The 26,014-nt window shown below is 40.6% G+C and overlaps 1 protein-coding gene across 10 annotated transcripts in view; it reads right to left on the reverse strand.

Annotated features, from left to right (window-relative positions):
* Nucleotides 1-487: 487 nt before the first annotated feature.
* Nucleotides 488-26,014, reverse strand: part of PKP4 (plakophilin 4) — a 3,210,231-nt gene continuing 3,184,704 nt past the window's right edge. For 4 of the 10 annotated variants that reach the window (XM_044074755.1, XM_044074756.1, XM_044074758.1 and 1 more), the window contains one exon: nucleotides 488-1,447. In XM_044074755.1, coding sequence (XP_043930690.1) covers nucleotides 1,202-1,447 — 246 coding nt within the window. In that variant the 3' untranslated portion in view covers nucleotides 488-1,201. Of the gene's footprint in view, nucleotides 1,448-18,366; nucleotides 18,397-22,617; nucleotides 22,749-26,014 lie in introns of those variants that run through there. The other 6 variants (XM_044074760.1, XR_006365237.1, XM_044074759.1 and 3 more) reach the window with 5 other exon arrangements.

Consider the following 26,014-nt stretch of genomic DNA (forward strand, 5'->3'; position numbering starts at 1 on the left):
GTGAATATAGTAATAAAGATAAAAACAACTGGAATTGGGATCTTTAGAAAAGGGTAGATGCCAATTACATAGAAAAAAATGGGAATTGTGGGGACAATACATATAGGGGAGGAATGATGTTTAAAAGAAGGCAGGACTTAAATGAGCTATGTAATGTTTGACTGACAATGATTGGGTAGATAAGTTATGTATAATGTCTGCAACTAAAATTAAATGATATTATGTTTGCAACTAGGATTATGTTGATATGGTTTGTTTTCATTTATATAAATGCATGACTATGTCATGTGATAATTTAATAAACACATTTCTTGTTTAAAAAAAAAAGACATTATGACTCCCCTGTACTGGTTATACTCTAATATGATGTGAATGCTTGCAATAAAATACTGAAATGAAACAGACTGTCATGCATACACTGGACTGCATCTGAAATTGTTTTCTGAAATGCACCGCAATATTCATAAAATTAAAAAATAAACACATGAAACGTCAATAGTTACTCATTTATTTTGTTCTGGGTGCATAGAAAATGGCAGTGAACATCATGAAAGAGGAAGGGAATGGAAAAATAAAAGTGTAGACATTCTCTCTGTTTCATTATTACACAATCTCATTAAAAACAAAATTAATCTTTTTATTAGCATTTAGAAGAGCTCTTTTGTGGTGTTAGCGGTTTCAAATTCATTGCAAAATGACATACTGCATTACAAATGATGGCACGCGTACTGTGGTTCATGAGGCAGACTCATATTTACAACAATGAAATAAATTTACAAGAAGGAATACCATACATGATTTTCTGTAGTTAGCATCTGAACAAAAGGAAAAAAAAAACAGCATTTCTCTGTACAAACTTGAAAATTGGACTTATTCACAATGGGAAACATTGTCCATTCTGCCTGAACCTACACATCATTAGGATCAGATTTACTAGCGCAAACCTTTCATCACATGGCCCACACCTTCACCAAACTACAGGCTCTACAAGTTAACAGATCTATCATCTACACAGAGCAAAGACTCCATTTCTGTCTTGCAGATTCTCTTCCTGTGATCCCTCCAAAGTTGCACTCTTCCTTCTAACCTTCCTTTGGTTCACATTCACATTTTCTCCATCGATGAAAAACCCCAAACAAAAACGAACATTCAGTTCTATTAAAAGAAAGGCAGAGTTTGTTTTGTATTTGTCCTCCTAATGCTACACCCAAGAGTCTGGCGACCCTGGGTACTGCTCTACTCTGTACGGTCGGGCAGCAGAGTAGAAATCCACATAATTGGTTGTGGATTTGAGTCCGTGTTGTGCAGCATAATCTGTTGTGGAGGAATATTGTACTTGGTCATCAAAATAAGGATCTTCATAACTGTGCGGTGATGGTAAATACATTCTGTAGGCATCGTAATTTCTTCTGTTTTTGTCATCTTGGGGGTAATACAGCTGTTGATGCTGAATTAAGAAAAAAAATATATGAGGTATATGAGTATTGAAGATGTTATCTTCAATATGAATTAGAAGTGCATACTAATATTAGAATTCATAATTTACAGACCTTAAGAGCATTCATACTAGCAAGATTAGCATATTAAAAATTTAAGCTTATCATTACAAACTGTGTGATCATCTGTAATCAACCACAACCTGCCTTCTCTTCTACTGTAAAGGAGGAGCTACATGCTGAACGGTTAATGACAAAACTTTAGACAAAACAACCACATTTTATTGAACATAACAATGTATAAGGTTATAGGTTTGTTTGAGTAGATACAAATTTATGCCAGAACCGTCATGTACAGGCCTGCTTGATTTAGGAGATGAGTACTATTAAGTGCTTGAAAAGGGAGGCATGGAATTTTGAGTGCCTCCACTTAAAGGTGTATATGGTTAGGCACTGTAGGCTTCTTGTAATCATCCTCTTACTACTGTTCCTGTGTTTTTGTGGATGCTGTCTCTGCCATCATCAAGTCATGCAACTAATTAATTAGTTTAAAAGTTACAGTTTCAGAAGCAATATGTTAATGCTCATCAAGATGGAAGCTGAGGCACACTGTCTGTACAGATACTTAGTCGACAGTCTATAAAGTCAACAGGTGCATGCGATCTTACAATCTTCAGAGTTGGGGAATATTTCCTTTCTCTGGTAGTGTATGAATGATTGAGATAGTATATATAATTAGCATGGGGTGTGGGGCAGGCTTGTCCCCCCCACACACAAAAGAAAAAACACTCTTAAAAGTGCACATTTGGGTGTTTCATTTTTTAAAAAGTACTGTATATGTATGTATGTATGTGTGTGTGTGTGTGTGTGTGTGTGTGTGTGTGTGTGTGTGTGTATATATATATATATATATATATATATATATATATATATATATAAAATTAAAAGCACCAACTGTAATATATATATAAAATTATATATACACACACTCACATAAATATACATACACACACATATATACATATATCTATATGTAAACAACAAAGCATGAGCAAATGTACACCTGCTACTCAGAGAGAGAACTATAATGTACAAAAAAAATTATTAATACCATGGTACAACAATTTAACAAAAGAGTTGTTAGTGCTGTAAAGAGGGAGTTCTTCCCGGTGTACACTCACATACACCACAAAACACGCTGCACATGAAACAGATATACTACTTACTCTACTGCCAGGTGTACAGAGCACTGCAGCCTTTGTAGGTACACTGCTGCAGGTAATGTGTGGCATCAACATGTACTGACAGCAGTTCAGTCATGGGATTCTCTTGGGGTGGAGAGCACCTAAAACTCGTTAGGTCACTGGCTATTTGAAGAAGACAGGCCTGGGAGAAGTCAGATTTGGGAATGTCTGGATCTAGGTTATGAGAATATCATGGCATGGTGGTCTGACATAACCAGTGAAGGGGTGGCAGCTAGTGTGCAGCATACTGAAGCTATATTAGAAGGAATAAAAAGTACAGTTGTGTACACTTACAATAAATGTAGATGTTCGAGTGTATTCACTGTTGCAGTCATCACACTTGGGTTATCCTGCCAGGGGTAGCCCTCAGTCAGCCCGAATACCAGAGGCTTAGTATTTCTGCGTCAGTTGCTGTCGCTCCAGGACTGACGGTCAGGTCATCAGTGGTATAAAATCAGGCAGCTGACACCATAACATCAGTTTTTCTTGCCCCGTCAGGAGCCCCCAAATAGGGAGCTAGTGGTTATGGTGGAAGAACACCACCAGTAGAAAGTAAATACCAAAAATTCCCTGTAAGGAGTGAGGAAGAGAGAGAGAGAGAGACAAGGGGAATGGGGGGTGGGAAACCAGGACTGCAACAGTGAATACAGTCGAACATCTACATTTATGGTAAGTGTACTATGTTCTTCATGTTTTGCTGTTGCAGTCATCACACTTGGGTTGATTCCCAAAGCTGAAGAAAAGGGTGGAGGCAGTCAAGAAGACTGGGGGCTGGCTAGGATGCCCTGCAGGACTGCAGTTGCAAAGCCTGCCCTGGTTTTGGAGAAGATAGGCAGATGGTAATGCTTGGTGAAGGTATGAAAAAAAAAAGTCCATGTTGCAGCGTCCAGGATGTCCCTGGTGGGGACCCCTCTGAGAAAAGCTGCAGAGGTGGAGGTTGCCCTGGTGGAATGTTTCCTGACCCCCTTAGGGGGCGGTTTCCCATGGTGTTTGTAGCAGAAATGGATGCGGTGTGCCATCCATTTGGAGACTGATTGTTTGGCCTTGCCCTCTGCCCCTGCTGCAAAGCTATCAATTGGTCAGTTTTCCTAAAAGATTTAGTCCCATCCTGGTAGAATCTGAGCTGTCTTTGCACATCTAGAGAATGCAGAATTCTTTCCCCTTTGTTTTGTGGGTTAGGGAAAAAGGTGAAAAGGTGGGCAAATGAACTGATTGGTTGAGAGCCACACTGGACATCAGTTTAGGCATGAAAGTTGGTTTAGTCCTGAGGGAGACCCTGTCAGCATGAAAAATGATGAAGGGCTCTATAGCTATGAGTGCTTGTAGCTTTAAAACTCTTCTAGCTGAAGTGATGGCCAGAAGCAAGGCCGTTTTCCAAGAGAGGAATTTTAACTCTGCTGAAGCTGCAGGCTCAAAGGGGGGTAGGGTGAGCTTTTCCAACACAAAGTTAAGGTCCCAAACTGGGGTAGGAGCTCTTCTGGGTGGCCTTAAATTGTTAGCCCCTCTTAGGAACTGTTTGACGAGAGGGTGTGAGAAGAGAGGTGGCTCTGTGCTGTAATGAGCAGAGATGGCAGAGGCATGAATTTTAATAGAAGAGAAGGACAGGCCCCTGTGTAGTAGGACTGCTAGGTAAGCCAGGATGAGAGGTAGGGAAGGCTGTGCTGTTTCAGCTCCTTTAGCCTGGATCCAGGTGCAAAACCTTTTCCACTTGTCCGCATAGGATTTTCTAGTGCTGGGGCATCTGGCCTCACATATAACATCCAGGACTTGTTTGGTTAGGCTGGCAGCTGGAAGAGAGGTCAGGGAATAAAAGCCAGGCTGCCAGGTTCAGGGTCTGCAATTGTGGATGCATGAATTTTCCATTCTTCTGGGTCCGGAGTGTTGGGATCTGAGGTAGATGCCATGGTGGCAGGGGTGACAGGCTGCACACCAGAGGGTAGCAGTGCTGGTGTGGCCAGTCTGGGGCAATCAAGATTGCCCTTGGTTTTTCCTCAATTATTTTGAGCAGTACCCTTAAAATTAGTGGTAGAGGGGGAAATGCATAGATAGGATTAACCATTGGAGGGATAGAGCATCTACTTACCAGGTCCTGCTGTGATGTTCCCTGGTGCAGAATTTGCAGAGCTGGTGATTGTTGTGGGAGGCAAAGAGGTCCACTTTCGGGGTGCCCCATTTCTGGCTTACAAGGTTGAAGGTTCTGTGGTCCAACTGCCACTCATGTGGGTCTACCAGGTTTCTGCTTATGTTGTCTGCCAGAGAGTTTAGGGAGCCTGGCAGGAATTGTGCTAGCAGGTGAATTTGCATGGCTGAAGCCATGTGCCAAAGGGTCATGGCGAGTCTGCAGAGAGGATAAGAGTGAGTTCCTCCCTGCTTGTTGATGTACCACATCACTGTGGTGTTGTCTGTTTTGATCACTAGAGGCCCCGGGGAGAGTAGGGGTCTGAAAGCTGTCAGAGCATGCTGCACAGCTAGTATCTCTTTTTGGTTGATGTGCAGATGTACTTGATTTGGGCTCCAATGGCCCTGAATGCACCTGGTGTGCACCCCAGGCATAATCTGATGTGTCTGTGGTGAGGGTGTGGGCTTGTGAGAAGGGAAGACCCTTGTTGTGGTTGCATGCTGCTACCCATCAAAGAAAATCTTTCCTTAGACAGAGTATCATAGGTATGATAGTTTCCAGGTCTTGAGAGTGTTGATACCAAAGGCTTTTTAGGTACCAATGTAGTTTCCTCATATGCAGTCTGGCATATGGAATGAGTAGAATGCAGGAGGCCATGAACCCTAGAGCTTGCAGGATTTTCCTTGCGGATAACTGGGTTCTGGTGGCCAGTTGAGAGAAGTAGCCTGTCAGGTAGGCTTGTTTTACTGGAGTAAGGAATGTCATCTGGGATGCTGTGTCCAGGCTTGCTCCCAGGAATACAATTTTTTGAGTGGGGACTAGTTTGGATTTCTTTTCATTTATAGTATACCCCAGGGAGTTCAGTAGGTCCTTTACAAATGTCAGGTGCTGGAACAGCTTTTCCTGACTGCCTGAATCAGGCAGTCATCTAAGTAGGGGTAAATGTGAATATTTCTTTGTCTGCAAAAAGCAATGGCTGGAGCCAGGCATTTTGTAAAAACTCTGGGAGCAGTGGATAAGCCAAAGGGAAGCACAGAGAACTGAAAGTGCATAGATCCTGCCCTGAAACGTAGATATTTCCTGCAAGATTCCCTGATTGGGATGTGTATGTAGGCCTCTTAAGTCTAGGGTGGCTAACCAAGCATTCTTGGAAAGCATAGGAAGAAGCTGCTGGAGGGTGAGCATTTTGAATTTTGGTATCTCCAGGAAGGTGCTTAGAATTGATAGATTGAGGATTGGGCGCCAGGTGCCCTCTTTTCTGGGTACCAGGAAAAGCCTGGAGTAGAAACCTTGGCCTAGATGGTCTGCAGGAACAGGCTGCACTGCCCTCATGAAGAGCAGGGAATGGACGTTTTATTTTTTTGGCCTCTGCCCACTGGTTTGGAGGAAGATCTGGGAACCCTTTTGGGGTTGGCAGTGTGTGGAAATAAAATTTGTATCCCTGGGACACTGTTGAGGACCCATCGGTCATTGGTAATAAAGGTCCAGTTGTTTGCATGGGAGGAGAGTTTTCCTCCTAGGGGCACAAGCAGGTGGGCAGAGATAAGGGGTGGAGGTGTAAAGTCATTGTGAGTTTTTCCCCCAAGGGGGTGGCTTAGCGCTCCCTGTTTTTGAAGTGGAGGAATTCCATTGCTTTGATCTCTGCATTCCCTGGGACTGCTGTCTGCTGGGTCTGCTGCCCCTAGGCCTTGGCTGAGCTGGCCTGGAGTGGGCCAGAAAGGACCAGTGCTTGGAAGGGCAATGCCTACTGAACCTCAGAGGCTGGACCTGTATGAAGTCTAACTGTCTGCATAGATTTGGCTTATTCTTCCATCTTTTTTTAAGCCCTCTTCTGCCTTGGTGCCAAACAAATTGTCTTTGTTCAATGGTGCGTCCAATAGTTTTGATTTAACAAGGTCTGTTCCTTAAGCCAAGCATGCCATCTAAGTACAGAATCAGTGACTGCTGCCCTGCAAGAAGCTTCTATGGCATCAAAGCCACATTGCAAGGTGTGTTTAGTAACTTGGCTTGCAGAATGCATAAGCTCTTGTAATTCTTTACTTTCTGCACACAGGAAAGGTAAATATTTTTTGTTTGAGGAGTTCCATGGTACGTTGCTGGTACTTCAGCATGTGGAACTGACAATTTAGTGCCCTAATAGCAAGAGCTGCAGAGGTGTATACTTTTTTACCCCATCTGTCTAAGGCGTGGGAATCCCCGTCCAAAGGGGTGGGATTCTTAGCTGTGGCTGCTGTAATTCCTTTAGGTCCTTGGGAGATGACCTCTGGGTCAGCAGTAGGATTTTTGAAAAGGAATTTGTGAGAGTCAGGACTCTGTAATACCTGTCAGGTTTCCTGGGAGCAGGAGGAAGGGTGTCAGGAGTCAAACTGGATTCCATAAAGGCATCATCCACAACATCCAAGACAGGAGGAATAGCTAAAGGTCTGTGCTGTGGTAAATCTAAGAATTCCCTGAGTCTCTTTTTGGACTGAGGATAGTCCTGACATTCTCATTGGATATGTTCCCTTAAAGTATGTAGGGTTTCACCAAATGAACAATCCTCTGGAAGAGGGCAGAAGGAACGGACTCCTCTGCATCTGAATCCTCATAACTAGATAGCAGTTGCATGCCTTCATATTCAGAATCCTCAGAGTCATCGGATAAAACTGCTGGGGACAAGTCACTTTTTCTTTTGGAAGGGGTAGGCTGGCTTCCCCTAATAAGCATGATAAGGTCTTCTGCCATTTTAAGCATTTGAGATTGAGGCATGGAAGCAGGTGCCTGAGCTTAGGTCATCAGTTTTTTGGGCGTAGTTCATACCCTGGGGGCCTTAGAAACTTGGTAGTTTTAGAAAGAACTGAAGAAGCGAAAGAAGTCGTCGGTTTGTCTTGAGTATCGGTAGTGTGAAGAACTTCCTCGGAAGCTGGTGCCTGCTCAGTGGCTCCGGACCCATCCAAGGTAGAGACATCCGCAGGATCCTTAGTCAAAGGAGAGTCTTGTGGCATACCAGACTCCGAATGGGTCTCGGTAGTAGTCTGCGAATCCACAGAAGCGGCCATCAGGTGCTGCGAAAGCCCCTCACTGAGGACTGGAGAACTGAAGACTAGCTTAACAGAAGCTTCGTCGGCAGTTTTGGACCTATGCGATCTGTCTGTCTTTATCCTTACATCTTTTCAGCAGATCAGTAGTCGGATGGCTTACCGAAGCCATATCGAATTATGGGGACCAAGAGCAAAAATATTTAGCTACAATAAGGGCCTGACAACGTATAATTCTGGCGTTGAACAAAGCACAAAAGCGACAGCGAGGTACGTCGTGGTCTGGGCCTAAACAGGTGACGCAGTAAGAATGGAAGTCTCGGTGTGGTATTTGCTTTCCACAGGCGAAACAATTGTTAACTTTTTCTGACATCGGTTAGAGCAAGAAAAAAGGATCCCCAATGGGGTACTTAGCTTTAGAAGACTTCAACTTCAATTCGGAAATACAACTCGGGTAGCGGCCGACCGGCACTCATGCGAACTGCTTCTGCTTTGGGCTCCTCAGCAAGAAAGACTGATGTAATGGCGTCGGCTGCCTGACTTTATACCACTGACGACCTGACGTCAGTCCTGTAGTGACAGCAACAGACGCAGAAATACTAAGCCTCTGGTATTTGGGCCGACTGAGGACTACCCCTGGCAGGATAACCCAAGTGTGATGACTGCAACATTGAAACATGAAGAACATCTGAGTAGATTTGCATCTCTAGATGGGCAGGGTACTACCTGTTCAAGAGAGTTTGAGTTGAAAGGTCAAAGAACTACACATGCTGGTCAACTTAGGATGGGTAATTAAAATCACCCACAAGGACTAAATTTTTTAACACTGGTGGACTGTTTGAGAAGACAGACATTATGGACTGTAGAGGTCACAGACAGGAAATAATATGTCAGACGGATTAGCTTATAGCTACCAGAATATACAGGAGTTTGAGATGACTGTCTTGCAGAATTAAACAGGAGATGATGTCCTTTTGAATAAACAGGTTTACTTCCCCCACCCAGGGGAACAGTTATTCACAGTGAAGGAGCTAAATGAGTAAGTGGCTAATTAACGCCAGGCAAACAGGAAGGATTTCCCCTGGACTGGAGCCATGTTTAAGTAACTACACAAATGTGGATGTTTAAGAGTCATGAGAGCTTCTAGTGCAGGCAATTTTCTGTTCAGGCGTTTAGAACTGCATAGTTGACTGGAATTTTGTTATGTTGGGAGAAGTATGAGACTGACTGTGCCTGAAAAAAAGTACTATGGATATAGAAAATGTCTTGGGCAATATATGGAAGCCATGGAACAGAGGTGCAGGCCATCTCTAAAAAAAAACAGGTAGGACCCTTCACCATCTTTCTATGTGCTGACACACATTAGACACCCCCTCCCCCCAGGGAATGACACCAATTACAGAGATGATTGCTAAATTTGGTTTTATGTTTTTATCATAACATCATATACAGTGATAGCAGGACACTGCTCAAGATTAGCAATTTTTCAGTCTCCAATACATACAAGGAGAGATCAGCCATGCCGCTGTTCTTATATTTCAAGCTGGAACATCAAAGGCTGTTCTCTCCCACATGTGTAACATTCAGGTTGCATACACATCTGGGGTGAAAAGATCCAAGTGCCTTGGTGATACCACAAATCCTAGCACTTGAGATACGGCTGAATGCTACCTGATCTTTGCTCTGCTTGGTGAATGGATCATCAGTACATCTAACTACTGAGTCACCCATGATAAGGATATAAATGTTTGTTAGTATGCTCAGGCAGCTTTAGGAACTGTTGAGCATTGTCTTGGTGACGCATGATTGTGGTGGAAACATGTTTTTGGGTGAGGTGTGATTGTGCTGCAGATGTCTGGGTACATTGCGTGTTCATGAGCTTGTGATGTTTTGAGAAAGGTTTACGAAATGAGTTTGGTGTTAGTGGCATGAATGCATGATGTGGTTGTATGAAAATGGAGTGAGCATCAGTAAACAAGGTAGATGAGGAATGGGAAAGGTCACACGTGAATTCACTGTCTGGCAGAAATAAGGGTTTGTTATGAGCAGCCATTTGACAGCTCCTGTATCGTCTCACAATGCATAATGCTTGGAAGCTAGCAACAGAATGTGCCCAAATGGACAGAGGTCTCATGCCATCTAATAAACTGACAGGGAGGTTGGCGTAATTAGGTATACTGTAATATGTAGTCTGAATACAGTAAAAGTACCTTATCTAATCATTAGATAGACAAATGCAGCAAGGGTGATCTGGGTATATGGAGAAAAAAAAAAGGTACAAGTGGACACAGTTTAATATCTGGTTCTAGCACAATATGTGCTGTCCAATGAAGACAACTGATCGATCAGTTATATGGTATATGGCACCAAGTATAGTCAAAGGAAAATGACCTAGAAGTATTCAAGCTCCAAAGTAAAATGGGTAATCAGTGTTAACATAATTAGTACAACGTGGCAGGAAACAAGTGCAGGTGCCACAAACTTTGGCCAATACTATACAGCCAGGGGGCAGAATAGGTTAAAAGTTCTAGTGTTGCCAGGGCAATAAGGTGAGATAATGACAAAAGTTACAGACACAGATACCATCTGCTTAGTAAGTACCAGTACATAGCAGACAACTCAACGCTCTGTGGCTACCTTACAGCATAGGTTAATACAGATATACGTGTGATGCAGCAAAACTGTGATCCATGCAATGCAATACTTGCACTGCACATTGTCAGTTGTGATTGGTGTACTCCCCAGAAAACAAATGTAAAATAAAATACTAAACAAAACATCACAAAACTAGGAATTATCAGGGCAACTAGCTCTATTAGGCCATTAGTAATTTAAACACTGGAATAATGTTCATTTCCATTCTCTCTCAAGAGAAACAGCAATGACCCGGAAATGGTAATTAAAAAAAAAAATCCACTAGCTAGGCATGCAGTTTAATCACAATCACTTAAGATGTCAAGAGCAAGGAAAGTATAAAAACACAAGTCATTTTCCTGGTGGTCTAGGGATTGCAGTTTCAGTCAAATCCTGCAAGTTTGAAACACAGCTGCAGTGTGTTCAGAAGCACAACACAACTGCTACTTGCTCATTGGAAAATCTTCCTACATTTCCTAATAGTGTGCTATTTTCTTCAATGCAAGCATTTCTCGGTATTATCTTAGCTACGGGTCTCCTTCACTTAGTCTGTCATTTTAGCGAATACCTACTTATCGAACCATTTTAAGCTAAAGTTGACTTCAACAAACGATCGTTTCAGCGAGCTTTCACACAGGGAAAGAAACTAGTCTGCCATCATCTAAAGTATGCCCTTTTCAGAGTTGGTATATTTAGTTAGGGGGTGGGGGCACAGCCCCCCACTTAGCTTTAAGATTTTTTAGTTTTTTTCACCAGTTGGTAACTGACCTACTAACATTTTTCTGTGTGTGAAAGTTCACTGAAACAATCGTTTGTTGATGTCAGCTTTCACTCAAAAGGGTTCGATAAACAGGTATTCGCTAAAATGACGTTTCAACTAAGTGATATAGACCCCTTAGCTACTCTGAGTATATGTGTTTTTATTTGATTACTGTACACAATTGTTTCATGCTTCTAAATTTTGCCTCTGTTTTTGCTGACTGCATTAGTCATTTTGTTTCTAGCTTGAATCACTGATACACAAGTGCTAACATTTATAAAAATATTTTCAAATATCTTTATTATATCACAATTTAAACAGTAGAACAGAAACACAAACATTAATAGAAAACAAAACAGTGACTTTCTCATTACTTTCATGCAGTATACATATATTTTTCTTTTTAACATTTAGCTTTCACTCTAACATTACAATAAATTGCTCAATTTCTGTCTTCCCTTAAACCTAACTCCTCTTCCTGATCATTATTTTGCATGTACAGTTCCCATAAATTCTATTTATTTCTACCCAATTTGCACCTTCCTTCTTCTAAAGATCCCACCTCCAGTTCTTTAATCTCCTTTACCATATTCAGTGTTTCAACAGAAATGGATTTTAGTTTCTGTTTTCTAGTAATTACTTTTTTGGCAGCCAACAGCATTACACTTAGTAAGGCCTTATTATGTATAGGCAAATTCAAATGCTGTGTCCCAGCTCGAAACAACCATTTCCTTAGTTATAACCACTTGCTTCCCCTAACATTAATGACAAATTGTAGGAAATTGTTAAAATCTTCCAACTCATCACACTCACAAAAAAATGTTCTCAGTTTCCTTTCTCTTTCTCATCACACCTCCAGCATTTACTATCTGAGGAAAGATTTTTGAAGTTTGCTTGGGGTATAAAATACCTATGCAAATACCCCAAGCAAAAATAATAGACCTTCTGGACTTTGTTAAATACTAAGGAGCCATACAAATGTCCACCCACTGTTCCTTTGTAAATTGTCTTTACAAGCTTTCTTCCCAATGTTTTGAAACCTTATCTGATTCTTATAGTTATCCTACAGCATTTTATAGCCCCTACTAATTATTCCTTAACAGCAGCTTCTGTTTTAAGACTCAACTAAAAACTCTAGCAGAACTGGTATTTCACTTAGCACTCCCCAGACACTTTCTCTTGGCCTATGTTCTGATATCAGTCCCTGGTAGGGAAGGCAGTCTCACTTGCAGTTCTAATTTCTGCTTGGCCTCAACCAACTCTATTACCTTTCTCTCTTCGTTATTTGTTCACAATACTTTGGTTTGTTTGCTAATTTTCCCCAGTAAATTCCAGACCGCCTCTTGACTATTTTCTGTAACCCTACTTGCAAAAATACCCTTTCGCCACTCCCATGTTGGGTTAGTTCTTAAGAGTACTTTCTGCCATTTTATTAAAACAAAAATATGTATGACTGTTGTTGCTCTCCTTATGGACCTGCATTCAAACTCCTACTCTCTCTCTATTTCTCTAACTTGTGCCCCCTCCCCCCCTGTTTCATCATCATCCCTTTCCCTTTATTTATAACCTGCTTACGTTATTGTGTTTTGTGCAAGCTTTTAATGCGTAGCTCAAAAGTATCCTCAAATCAGGTAACGTTAAACCACCTTGATCTATGGGAAGAATCAACTAATTCCACTCAGCTCTTGCCCTCTTCCCCTCCCAAGTAAATTCCTTCAATTCTTTAGCATCCAAAACTTCACTGGCTGATAAAAAAAAAGTCTTTCCTGTATGCAAGACTGAAGACACTAAAATCATTTCCACTACTTGCATCTTACTATCCATAATCAACAGCTTTCAGTTTCTTAGTGCTTGTATTATCTTTTTAGTCTCTTCCCACATATGCTTAGCTGCCAAAAAAGAATAATTTTAATCCATACACTTCAATACTTCATCTTATAATGATTTTTCATTTACAAGATAATATCCTCGGCAAATAAAACAAACATTTCTTGATTTCTATACTAATTACATACTTGAATTTGAAAGTCACTTATTTTCTTAGCTAATACAAAGCAAATAAATTGGAGATGACACCCCTTTCTTGTTTCTGTTTGATACAGCTTGTCAGACAGGAACCTTCCTACACCTTAATTCTTGCCTCAAAGTGCTTCATATATCCTTTTAATTAATCCCGTTACTCTACCAGAAAATACAAATGCTACCATTGCTCTATTCATAAAATAAGCCGTGGTGGTGCAGCGGTAGCATTGTTGCCTCACAGCAAGAGGTTCTCCCGTTCGATTCTTGGCTGGAGCGCCTTCTGTGTGGAGTCTGCATGTCCTCCCTGCGGTCAAGTGACATGCGTAGAATGGGCATGCCTTCATTGAAGGTTGGGCGTTGAGCTAGCACCTCGGCACCCGTGTAAAAAAAAATCTACTGCTAATCATTAGCGGACCGGAGTTCCGCTGTGGTGACCCCTAACCGGGAAAAGCCGAAAGAAAAACTCCCTATTCATAAAATCCCATCTGACATCAAATGCTTTCTCTGCATCAAAACCCACCAACAATAGTGATGAAAATGCATAAGAAAACTTTTGAGAAAAAAATGTGTGATGTTGTTAGCCACTGCCACAAAAATTCATTAAAGCCAGTTACTTGGTCTAATAAATGTCTTCTGTAATCTTACACTACATACATGGATTTGAATGTCTATAAAGTTCAGAAACGGTTATTTCTGTTTGAAAAAGAATATAAATATTTCTCCTCTTAGAAGTGCCTCTGTTTACATAACCTTTTGTTTCTGCTTTGTTCACCAAGTTGCCAAATTGGACTACAGTCCATTTTCAGTGGGACCAGAATGAAAAACTCCTGAAATGAGCATTATAGTAGGTGATATAACATGGAAAGAAAAAGTGGAATACAATTTTGAGCAAATACAGGCACAGATGCACTGTGGCAGGTAACAAAAGCCATACCCAAGATATGTTGACAGATGCACCAAAATGAATGAATTCTGGACAGAGAATCTACTAATCAGTAGGTGGTAATTTACATACAATGTTAGTGGCAAGGAAAGGAAATGCTAAAGCCATTACATACACATAGAAGCTGTTCTACCTTAAAGACAAACAACAACTAGACAGGACTTTGCCAAGCACATTATATGCTAAAAGAAAACTGAAACTAGGAAAGCAACAAAATATTACTGTTTTGGAGATGGGGGTGGGCATCAGTGTTCAGGGACTCCACAATTACAAGCTCAGCCTGCTCAGACATAAAGGCTTGACATCAGTCTTAAAGGACCTTTTTATAATTTTCTGTCAGTTTTTTTTGGGGGAAGCAAGTTCAAGACAAGCAACTAAAGTCTCCATCACTGTTATTTGTCTTTTGCTCTTGTAGACGTACAACTGTTCAAACCCAGAGAAAGGAAGATCTAAACGAACTTCAAACCAGTTCGGTGCAAAATCGACTGTGGCACATATTGTACCATACAGCAGCCTGTGGTTAAACAGATGAAATGTTTTCATTAAACTTCAACTTGCAAACAACAAGCGAATGTTTTAAAAGATTTCATCTTAAAGCTTACGCAATGGCAAATTCAACTACATTAATATTTGACCTCTGTCTAGTGCAGATAAATAGTAGCTGTTGTTTTTATGATATTAATTTATATAGATATAATTTTCACATTTTTCTAAATATCTCAACAAGCAAGTAACACAGAACTCCTTAGCCTCATATGGAAGCTCTCAACTAGATGAATAAAATACTGCTGACTGTATGTGTGTAACTTGAAAGGCTGCTGAGATACTGTAAGTTGTTTACAAAATATTACAAATGTAATAGTTGCTGTGTTTACTGTGACTTACAAAAATCGGATAAAGACCTAGAACCTAAAGAATGCTACCACTATAAAAATATTTTGTGCTGAAAAGTTTGCCATTTATACTTATTTCATAACCCCTACGGTTCCAGAAATATGAACATTTGTTTGAAATGGGAGGACATAATTTGATTCTGTCAAAAGACTTAGCCTCCGCCCATTGGAAGTTACAGTACAAACTTCCTGAGCTCCATTGGAGTGAATGAGTTAAAGCTTTTTTGGGTACCTACATTAAACTGGTGAATTTTTACTGTTGATATCTGCCTTTCAAAGAGAGGCTTCTACAGCTCTGACATGTTATTGTAGTACAGCTGGATCAGTTTTCAAGAGTATACAATAATTTTTAACTTTGTTGTGCTGGAATGGTCTGGTCAGAGGCAGCAAGCTAATGTAAGACAAGGAAGAGGTTGTGACATTACCAACCTACTTTGTAAATCAGTGTCTATGTGTGACTACAGTAGTTTTAATCAAGATGCCGTTCTTGTTGGTAAAACAGCATTATAGTGCACTGAGCTGAGTGTGATGTAGGTGAGTCCAAGAGCAATTAGTGCACAGTCTAAGTAATTGTGGCCAGAGAGGGTCAAAGCCCAGTTGAGCAATGTTCAACTGTAACACACTCAAGGCCAACTGCCAAACATAATTACATTACTAGAAGAGGCAGTAGTGAAGACTGAAAGACCATAGCCCCTAGCCCAGGCAGGACCCATGGATTCATGAAAGCAGAAGAAATGAACTATGCACATCTAGTAACTTGTTTAACAACTTTTGTTATCACATTTTAACTTGCATGACTACACATATATTAATAAACATTTCAAGAACATATTTTATTGTCATCTTCATGCATTACACATTTCCTCATAACTTCAATATTAGTTTTTACATTAAACCTTCATATGTTTCAACAGCCACCGACCCTCCAATATCACACATCTCCTTGATCACTGTTTTGTGTGCATTAATTCCAAATATTCCATTTATTGTATGCACTTTACTTCCTCCCTCCTTTAAAGATACCACCTGCATTTGCTCAAGTTCTTTTACAACGCTCAGTACATCCTCTGAAGTTGGTTTAGTTTTTGATTTCCATTTTCTGATTACTGTTTTTTCGGATGCAAACAGGATTAAACTTAAGGCCTTACTAGTCCTCCTGACACTTTCAACCTTAAAAAACTAAAAAACATAACTGCCTTACTTACTGTAATTTGTTCCCCCAGCACTTGTATTAAAGCATTCTGAAAGAAGTCTTTAAAATCAACCAGCTCTGTAAATTCCCAAAATACACATTCCCAGTTTCCTCTCTCTTTTCCTTCACATCTCCAGTCCCCATTCCCCACTAGAGGAAAGATCCCTTGAAGTCTACTAGAGTGTATAGAAATACCCATGCTAATATTTCCAAGCGAATATTCTGAACCATCCGGACTTTGTTGCATACACAGGTGCCGTACAAATTTCTTCCAATTGTTCCTTAATTGTCCATTCTCCTTTTCTAATCCTTTCCAAGAATTTTTTTATTTTATTTATTTGTTTTTTTTATTTTACATTTGTTTACTGGGCAGGTCCGACTGGACATGGGTCCATTTTCAGCAGAGGCCTGGGGAGAAAAGCTCCGAAAACAATACAGTACAAAAGAGACACTATAGCAACATAAAAGGAAACATATCATCATACACATTATGAATACAATCGAGCATACTTAGTAGAGATTAACATTTTTTAAATATCTAATAGTGAGTCATTTCCATTAAAGAATATACAAATATGAATACTTGAGAGATTACAATTTATTTTTTTTTTAGTTCCGTTGCGAGCATAACATTGGCTTATCAGTCAGTTAGTACTGTAGGGGATTTATCATTGGATAAACCAGAAGAGAATGGGGAGCGGGGATTAACCACTTGTAATTAATTCTCATAGTTATCATGCAAAATCACATACGCCCTGCTTATTAACCCTTTAATGACGACAGCACCTACTCGTGAATCCATTAGAAACTGGTCTTTCCTTTTTCAAGCTCTCTTTGTCCGTATTCTGCTATCAGTCCTTGATATGGGGGGAAAACCCCTAACCTGTAAGACACATACTTGCTTAGCTTCCTCCCATTTTATTACTTTTCCTGCACAGTGCAACTGTTCTCAGAACCTTGGATTACTTGGCAAACTTCCTTTAGTCATTTCCAGCTACCTCCTACTTTTTTGGGCACTGTCACTACTAGATAACCCCACTGGAAGGCTCGACTCCAAAATATGAATCTCTCTCTATTCCTTAAACGTTTCTCTCGTTATCATCATCTTTTTCCACTTCAGTCTACATAAATCATCATGTGTTACATATATAAAGCTCACTTGTGTATCCTTAAAATAATCTCCCTTGCTCAACTGGGAGAATCATTTTGGCATATTTAACTCTGGCCCTTTTTTGCCTCCCAAACAACATCTTTTAGTTCCTTATTAACTGTCATTTCAGAACTTCTCACCTGGTTGGGAAAAATTATGCCTGCCCTATATAAATACACACCCAAAGAAACTATAAACAGTTTTGTGACTTGTATCTTATCAAATTCCATGATCATGAACTTCCAGTCTTGTATTTTTACAGTTGGCCATAATCAAGTCTTTGTTTTGACCCAGATCCATGAATGTTTCATATTGCCAAGTCCCCATAAATAGAGATGCTGCTGAATTACGTGTAGGTACAGAATTTACTGCTACTGACATCCTTTTATCTTAATTTGCTTTATGGCCTGAATGTTTAAACCGTTTCAGAATATTCCATACCACCGGGATATCATGTTCTGCCTCTGTCAAATAGACCAATGTCATCTGCAAACAAGGCTATTTTCTATTATTACCACACCAGTTCTATCTCTAGATTTGTGGGTCACTTTTTGTTTTTATAAAGGCTTCAAATATAAGGCAAGTAATACAGACAGGAAAGAAGATTCCTGCCTAGTTCCTCTGCTCAACTGAATTTGCCTGGCAGTACCCCTTCAAAGTTTTATTCTTACATCTGATTCTTCACATATTGTCCTTATTAACACTCATTATTTTACTATTGAACGAAAATGCCGCCACTGTTCTACACATAAAACCACAACAGATCTAATCTTAATACTCTCTCTGCATTCAAACTCAACAATGATGACTTTTCTTTATGTTATGATTCCCTCTGAAACACTACTGTTCTAGTAATACTGTCAAATGTCAGTCTCCACTCCACAAATCACACTGACCCATTATGACTGATTGTAGTAGCATTTTTGCAATTCACTTAGCTAATATACAAATAAATACTTAATAATCATGATTTAAAACAGCTGTTGCTCTATACCATGATGTACCTCTGAAATTCTCCCCCACTTCTGGTAAGGCTATTGCTACTGCCCTCCTTCAGGCAAATTTTTTCACCTTTTAATGCATTATTAAACAGTGCCTTCTAAATCTGTCAGCTGCTTCTTCCTAATTAACAAAAATGCATATGAATGCCATCTGTTCCTGGGGACTTCCTTGTGGACTGACTACACATTACATTATTTTTTATCATCTTTCCTGGCTATCTTTACAATCTTTCCTGGCTATCAACAATTAGGCCTTTTCTTCCTTTAACACTTCTTCTTTCGGCTCCTCACGTTAGGGGTCGCCACAGCGGATCATCTGTTTCCATTACTTCCTGTCCTCTGCATCTTGCTGTGTCACACCAGCCACCTGCATGCCCTCTCTCACCACATCCATAAACCTTATCTTAGGCCTTCCTCTTTTCCTGTTACCTGGCAGCTTCATCCTTAGCATCTTTTTCCCAATATACTCTGCATCCCTCCTCAGCACATGTCCAAACCAACATAATCTTGCCTCTCTGGCTTTGTCTCAAAACTTTCCAACCTGGGCTGAACCTCTAATATACTTGTTCCTAATCCTGTCCACCCTTGTCACACTCAGTGCAAATCTTAACATCTTTAACTCTGCCACATCCAGCTCTGACTCCTGCCTTTTTGTCAATGCCACTGTCTCCAACCCATATAACATAGCTGGTCTCACTACCCTCTTGTAGACCCTTCCCTTAAACTCTTACTGGTACTCATCTGTCACAAATCACTCCTGACACACTTCTCCACCCACTCCATCCTGCCTCTACTCGCTTCTTCACCTCTCTTCCCCACTCTCCATTACTCTGAACTGTTGATCCCAAGTACTTAAACTCATCCACCTTCGCCACCTCTACTCCCTCATCCTCACCGTTCCTCTATCCTCTCTGTTATTCACACACACATATTCTGTCTTAGTCCTGCTGACCTTCATTCCTCTTCTCTCTAGAGCATATCTCCACCTCTCCAGGATCTCCTCCACTTGTTCCCTACTCTCCCTACAGATCACAATGTCATCTGCAAACATCATAGTCCACAGGGACTCCTGTCTGATCTTGTCTGTCAACCTGTCCATCACCACTGCAAATAAGAAAGGGCTCCGAGCTGATCCTTGATGTAATCCCACCTCCACCTTAAACGCATCCATCACTCCCACCGCAAACCTCACCGCTGTCACACTACCCTCGTACATATCCTGTACCACTCTTACATCATTCTCTGACACTCCCGACTTCCTCATACAATACCACAACTCCTCTCTAGGCACCCTGTCGTATGCTTTCTCTAAATCCACAAAGACACAATGCAACTCCTTCTGACCTTCTCTGTACTTCTCCATCAACACTCTCAGAGCAAACATCGCATCTGTAGTGCTCTTTCCTGGCATGAAACCATACCGCTGATCACTAATCATCACCTCCCTTCTTAACCTAGCTTCCACTACTCTTTCCCATAACTTCATGCTGTGACTCATCAGTTTAATCCCCTCTGTAGTTACTACAGCTCTACACATCACCCTCATTCTTAAAAATCGGTACCAAAACTCTTTTTCTCCATTCCTCAGGCATCCTCTCACTTTCCAAGATTTCATTAAACAATCTAGTTAAAAACTCCACTACCATTTCACCTAAACACCTCCATGCTTCCACAGTTATGTCATCTCTTCATAGCTATCCTTACTTCCTCCTTGCTAATCCACTGCACTTCATGATTCACTATCCGCACATTATCTAACCTTCTCTCCCTCTCATTCTCTTCACTCATCAGCCCCTCAAAGCACTCTCTCCATCTGCTCAACACACTCTCCTTGCTTGTGAGTATGTTTCCCTCATTATCCTTTATCACCCTTACCTGCCGCACGTTTACTAGCTTGGTCTATGTGTCTAGCCAATCGGTACAGGTCCTTCTTTCCCTCCTTAGTGTTCAACCTTTCATACAACTCTTCGTACGCCTTATCCTTAGCCACACCTCTGTCTTTGCCATGCACCTCATCTCATTATACTACTGTCTAATTTCTTCATCTCTCTGACAAGCCCACTTCTTCTTCGCCAACCTCTTTACTCTCCTGTACTTCCTCATTCCACCACCAGGTCTCCTTGTCCTCCTTCCTCTTTCTAGATGTCACACAAGCACCTTTCTAGCCATCTTCCTTATTAGCTCTGCTGTAGTCACCCAGCTATTTGGTAACTGTTCACTGCCACCTAGTGCCCGTCTTAACTCTTCCCTGAACTCCACCTCACAATGACCCTTTTTCAATTTCCACCATTTGATCCTTGGTGCTGCCCTCACACTCCTCCTCCTCTTCTTGATCACCAATGTCATCCTACAAACCACCATCCTATGCTGCCTAACTACACTTTCCTCTGCCACCACTTTACAGTCTCCAATCTCCTTCAGACTGGCCCTTCTACATAAGATATAATCCACCTGTGTGCATCTTCCTCCACTCTTGTATGTCACCCTATGCTCCTCCCCCTTATTAAAATACGTACTCACCACAGCCATGTCCATCCTTTTCGCAAAATCCACTACCATCTGGCCTTCTGCATTATTTTGCTTAACACCATACCTACTCATCACTTCCTCACCCCCTCTGTTCCCTTCACCAACATGCCCATTGAAATCTGCTCCAATCACCACTCTCTCACCCTTGGGTACAGTCATCACCACTTCATCCAACTCACTCCAAAATTTTTCTTTCTCATCCATCACACACCCAACTTGTGGAGCATTCCTTTAACACAGCAAATCTAAATTTTAATATTTCCATTTGCACCTTATCCTGAGTTCTCTATTCCACAGCTTTGAATAAATCCCTATAAAATTTCCTAACTATTTTCATCATCTCCTTGGGCTTTCCATGTTTGTCTTTCATGTAGTAACTTGTTTTGGCCCCCTGCTTGCTTATATCTGCCAAAGTATTTATGCATGGCTTCTGCAAAAGTAAATGATGGATCTTGCTGATGCAGAAAGAGTGGACAATGCCTTTAAATGGTGTGGGACAAGAATAGTGCCCATACAGGTTCACAGGTACTTACTAGGCTACAGATCTGTGAGGATCTTAAGAAGCCTAATATTACATCCCAATGATATTTTTTTAGCAGTTATATTTTGTGCATTATTAACAAAGGTGAGCAGAACAAGGATATGCCACTTGTTACCCCTTTCAATACGGGACATGGGTGAAGGAGGTGAATTTATGTTTTCCCCTCCAATTATCCACATTTCATTTGGATAGAGTAAAAGAAGTTCTTTGCTTTATGTGGAGTGGATACCACATTATCCTTGCACAGTTCGCTTTGGAAAAGCTGGAATACTGAAAACAATATCAATCCAATGGGATGACCTAAACTGCTGTAGCGAGCGATTCCTGAAACAGATCATTACTGTTGATGCCACTGATAGCTACATCTAGGAAATCCTTCCTTCTGTCTTAGCAGGAGCCCACAGCAATACAAGAGAATTGTAATTTTTACGTTAAGTTCATCAGAGGTCCCTTCTTCCAGGTATGACGAATGGGTGACTGTTTACATTAGGATGTGAAGCAGCAAGTAATGCACTCAGTGTGACATGGGCTCACATTATAATGTCAGGCTTCTTATTTTCAAATAAATGAATGTTTGTGACAATCAAGTTGTACTTAAGAAAATAAACAAAACAATGTAATGTCCATCGGGGGGCTTATGTCCACCACACCCCCCAGAAGGACTGCAAGGCACTTAAAATTGTGTATGACAGGGAGTGAAGAAGGGCAGCAGCTCCCTTGCTGGATGCATGTGGCCATCTTTCACTGACATCAAGTTAGTAATGACAAACATTAGATTTTCAATTTTTATATGTTAGACTTGAGCTTTTTACTGTTCAAAAAAGTACAGAACTAGAATAACAATTACAAAACATGCTAAGCACTTAATAACAGCCCTAACAAGCTTGTCAGGTCTGCACTGCCCACACCTGCAGAAAGTATGACGGTGTGTCTTAAAGTAAAACATCGCTGAAGAATGTGTCTTTTTTAAATACCTGAAATGAACAGCAGTGTGACAGGAAAGGCCATTTCATCTCCTACTGTACAGAAATTCAAGTGACAAGGCATCAGAATTTCTTAAAACAGTACCAAAATGGAGTTCTGTAAGTACTTTTAACAGTTCAGACTTAGGATGTACAAACACTATTTACGGTGTCATAGCAGAGTAGCAGCTAGTGTTGCCATCTCTCAAAATTGGGTTCTGTGGTTTGATTCCTAGATGTGCTTCCTTCCGTTTGGAATTCATACCCACTAAGAGATGAAATAGGTTGAGATTCTTTCACAACTCCTAACAGGTAGAGAAAGCAAGCATCAGACATAATAACTAAAAAATAAATACGTACATACATATACACACACAATATATATATATATATATATATATATATATATATATATATATATATATATATATATATATATATATATATATATATATATACATACATACATACAAATACACACACATATATATCAACACTCTGCTAAAGTGTAATTTTGGCTGTATATATTTCAAAGGACTTTCTGAGAATGTGAAAACAAACTGAACTCACTGTATACAAACAAAAAAGTCTCTCTTTTCAGCTTCTCTCCCTGCCTGGCAACTATCAGTTTCACCTTAAATGGGGAATCACCCAGGGAGCCATCAAGGGGTCCTGCTGAGGGCCCCTAACCACCACTGCCTCGTGGCCACACACTCTGCCAAAGTATTTATTTGTTTATTTAAGTAGGACTGCAAGACATGACTATTTGCTGCATGTGTGCTTCCTAGCTACAATGCAAAATATTGCTTGGCAGTCCTCTTGTGTAGCTGGCCCAGCACTCACAACATTCTCCCAGGAAAAAAACAATCCAGTGTCAGAGACTCATTCTCACCTCCCCTGCCTGTCACTACAATGCCCAGATCATTAACTGATCTTGGTTCGTCTGGGCAACAGTCAGGGATTTATCCCTTTGTGCCTTGCAGCTAGCATGCATCACCCATTAACAAGTTGTACAATGTCTTTATGTTCTTCACTTTGCTGATATCATGAGACTGTGCATCTCACTCAGTTTTATTTTTCTTCAAAATATGTCTTTTTGTTTTCTGCACCATCTGATCTTTCATAAACAGCACTTTTACAAAATATTCATGTGTGCCCATTTTAAGAAATACTAACCTTTTGCATATTTTTAATTCTTTATTTAAATCTGTAAATACTATCTTAGCCACTGTGAAACATTAAAAAGCCCCCTGCTCTGGATTGTACACGTTATCTGCCGAAAAGTGTTTTAACATGTTCCTTTATATCACAGACCTGTGATACTGAAGTCAGATACTGTGCAGAGTGTTAAGATCCTTTCAGCTGCATTCCTGTTCAAATATATCCCAAAGCGACATCTATTCCCCAAAGGACTCACAGCTATTACCATACTGGCTAGGCTGAGAAAGGCCCACCAAATTGTTAGCTTAGTAACAGTCTATGAATCTATGAATAGTATTTGTTTTATTGTTAACTTAGTTAGCAATAAGTATCTATTCCTTGTTGGATCAGGAATTGCTTGCTGGAAATCTGGCCAGCATAACTATACATTTTATTTGACTCAGCCTTCAAACAGTTTCAAATTTACATTGGAATAACTATAAATTTTCTTCATATTGATCACTGTTGCAGTAGCCTTAGCTATATGGGCTACGTTGTGCCAATGATATAACAGAGTGCCAGCTTTCAAATCTTCAGGGCACCACCCACATGCTCAAACTGTCAAGCAGCTTGAGCTGAGTTGACTAAAAGAAGAGTTCGGGTGTGAAGTCCTTCTAAGCTTTACTGCTGCTGAACAGTATTGCTCCTCTGAGGCTTTTGCGGATTGACGGTCGGCTTGCGCTTTCCTTAGCTAGGCAGACAAGTTTCCTTGGGGGTGGGGGTGGGGTGCAAATTTCCAGTTTCTTACTTTTTACTCATGTTTTATTACTTTCCTCTTCAGGAAAATTATTTTAAAGCTAGGAGCGTTGTGTTTTAATGGATTGCCTCGAGACTGTAATGTACTTTTAAATGGAGCACTTGTTTCTGTAAGTTTAATAGTAGTATTATCTGACACCTATTTTCTGTTGAGAAATTTTGTTTACTTTAATGTTGAGGTTTTGCCACAGTGTTTGAAAGTGCTTTTTACTGGGTTTCTTCTGTTAAAAAAAAGTAACTTTTGTGGACTGTTAGTTTCACTGGCATTGTTGTTGGTTTTCCTCAGGACAGAGGCACCATTTTTGGCTTGACCACAGGAAAGATTGTCACTTCCACAGTTGGTCCTCCTAGCCACAAAAAGAAAAAGTTAAGCAAACAGCCTTTACCAACACAGCAGGCTAGCTCAGCCACAGGTGGGTGACTCTGCTGTGGCCATTTGTTATACCTCACACCACTAATATTTTACTCCAGATCCCCTGGTGTAGCAACTTCAGCCATGTCCTCTGCAGCTGTTGGGGTCCCCTCAGTGGGCAAGGAAAAAAACACACTTCAGTCCCGGCAGAGGGGACAGGGAAGGTTTCCCCTGTTGTGTCAGAACGCTATGCCCATCCCTGGGGAAGTAGTGACATTAGTAATAAGGTTGGCCTCATTTTTCCTGTCAAAAAGAAACAGAAAACCAAGCATGTACCTACTTTTCCTCAAATTTCTTTGGATAGGGTAGTTTAGTGGGACTGGCTCAGGGTTTGATTCAGGCTATTGATCCTTCTTGTATAGTAGTTTCTGGTAAAAGAATGAGGGATACCTCCTTTCCTAAAGAGATTTAAGATTCTGAATCTGAACAGGAAGATGCAGGAATGGATTCAGGGTTTTGCCCTCAGAGTACTGATTCAGACTCAGAGGAGAGCTCTCTTTCTGATTCTCCATGTGGGGGGGGGGGTGTTCTCTTTCTCAGACTACTGCTAGAATGGCTCAGTGTTTTCAGTGGGAGAAAACTTAGGTTTCTCAGTCCCTAAAAATACTACGAGTTGTTACACAAGGATTTTCCAGAACTTACACCCAATTCCTCCTGTCCTGTCTGCCTTACAGGATGTGTCTTACTGCCTGCAATTTTCCTGACAGCCAGCTCTCTCTAAAAAAAGCAGACAGGATGTATAAAATTCCTCAGTCTTTTAAATTCTATACACTATTCCCAAACCTGACCCAGCAGCTATAGCCTTAGTTGACTCCTCGGCTGCTAAGAACTTACTTAATGCCAATCCTGCTCTTTCTAATTAAGAATGGGAAAATTATTCATAGGTATAAGAAAAAAAACAACTTTGAATTTCAGAATTTTAAATGGTCAACCTCATATGTTAAAATTTATTCTGACATACTGTGAAAATGTGAGAAATGTTTTGTCTACAGTTTCTTCCTGTGAAGAAAAATCTGCTTTAAATAACTTGTTTTTTCTACTGCACAGGTCACTAATCATTGTTGGCAGTGTGTGTGTGTGTGTGTGTGTGTGTGTGTGTGTGTGTGTGTGTGTGTGTGTGTGTGTGTGTGTGTGTGTGTGTGTGTGTGTGTGTGTGTGTGTGTGTGTGTGACTTTGTTGATAATTCTTCCAGGGTTATGGCTG

This window comes from Protopterus annectens, chromosome 6.part0, assembly GCF_019279795.1.
Source record: "Protopterus annectens isolate FY-2018-M chromosome 6.part0, PAN1.0, whole genome shotgun sequence".
Lineage (NCBI taxonomy): Eukaryota > Metazoa > Chordata > Ceratodontiformes > Protopteridae > Protopterus > Protopterus annectens.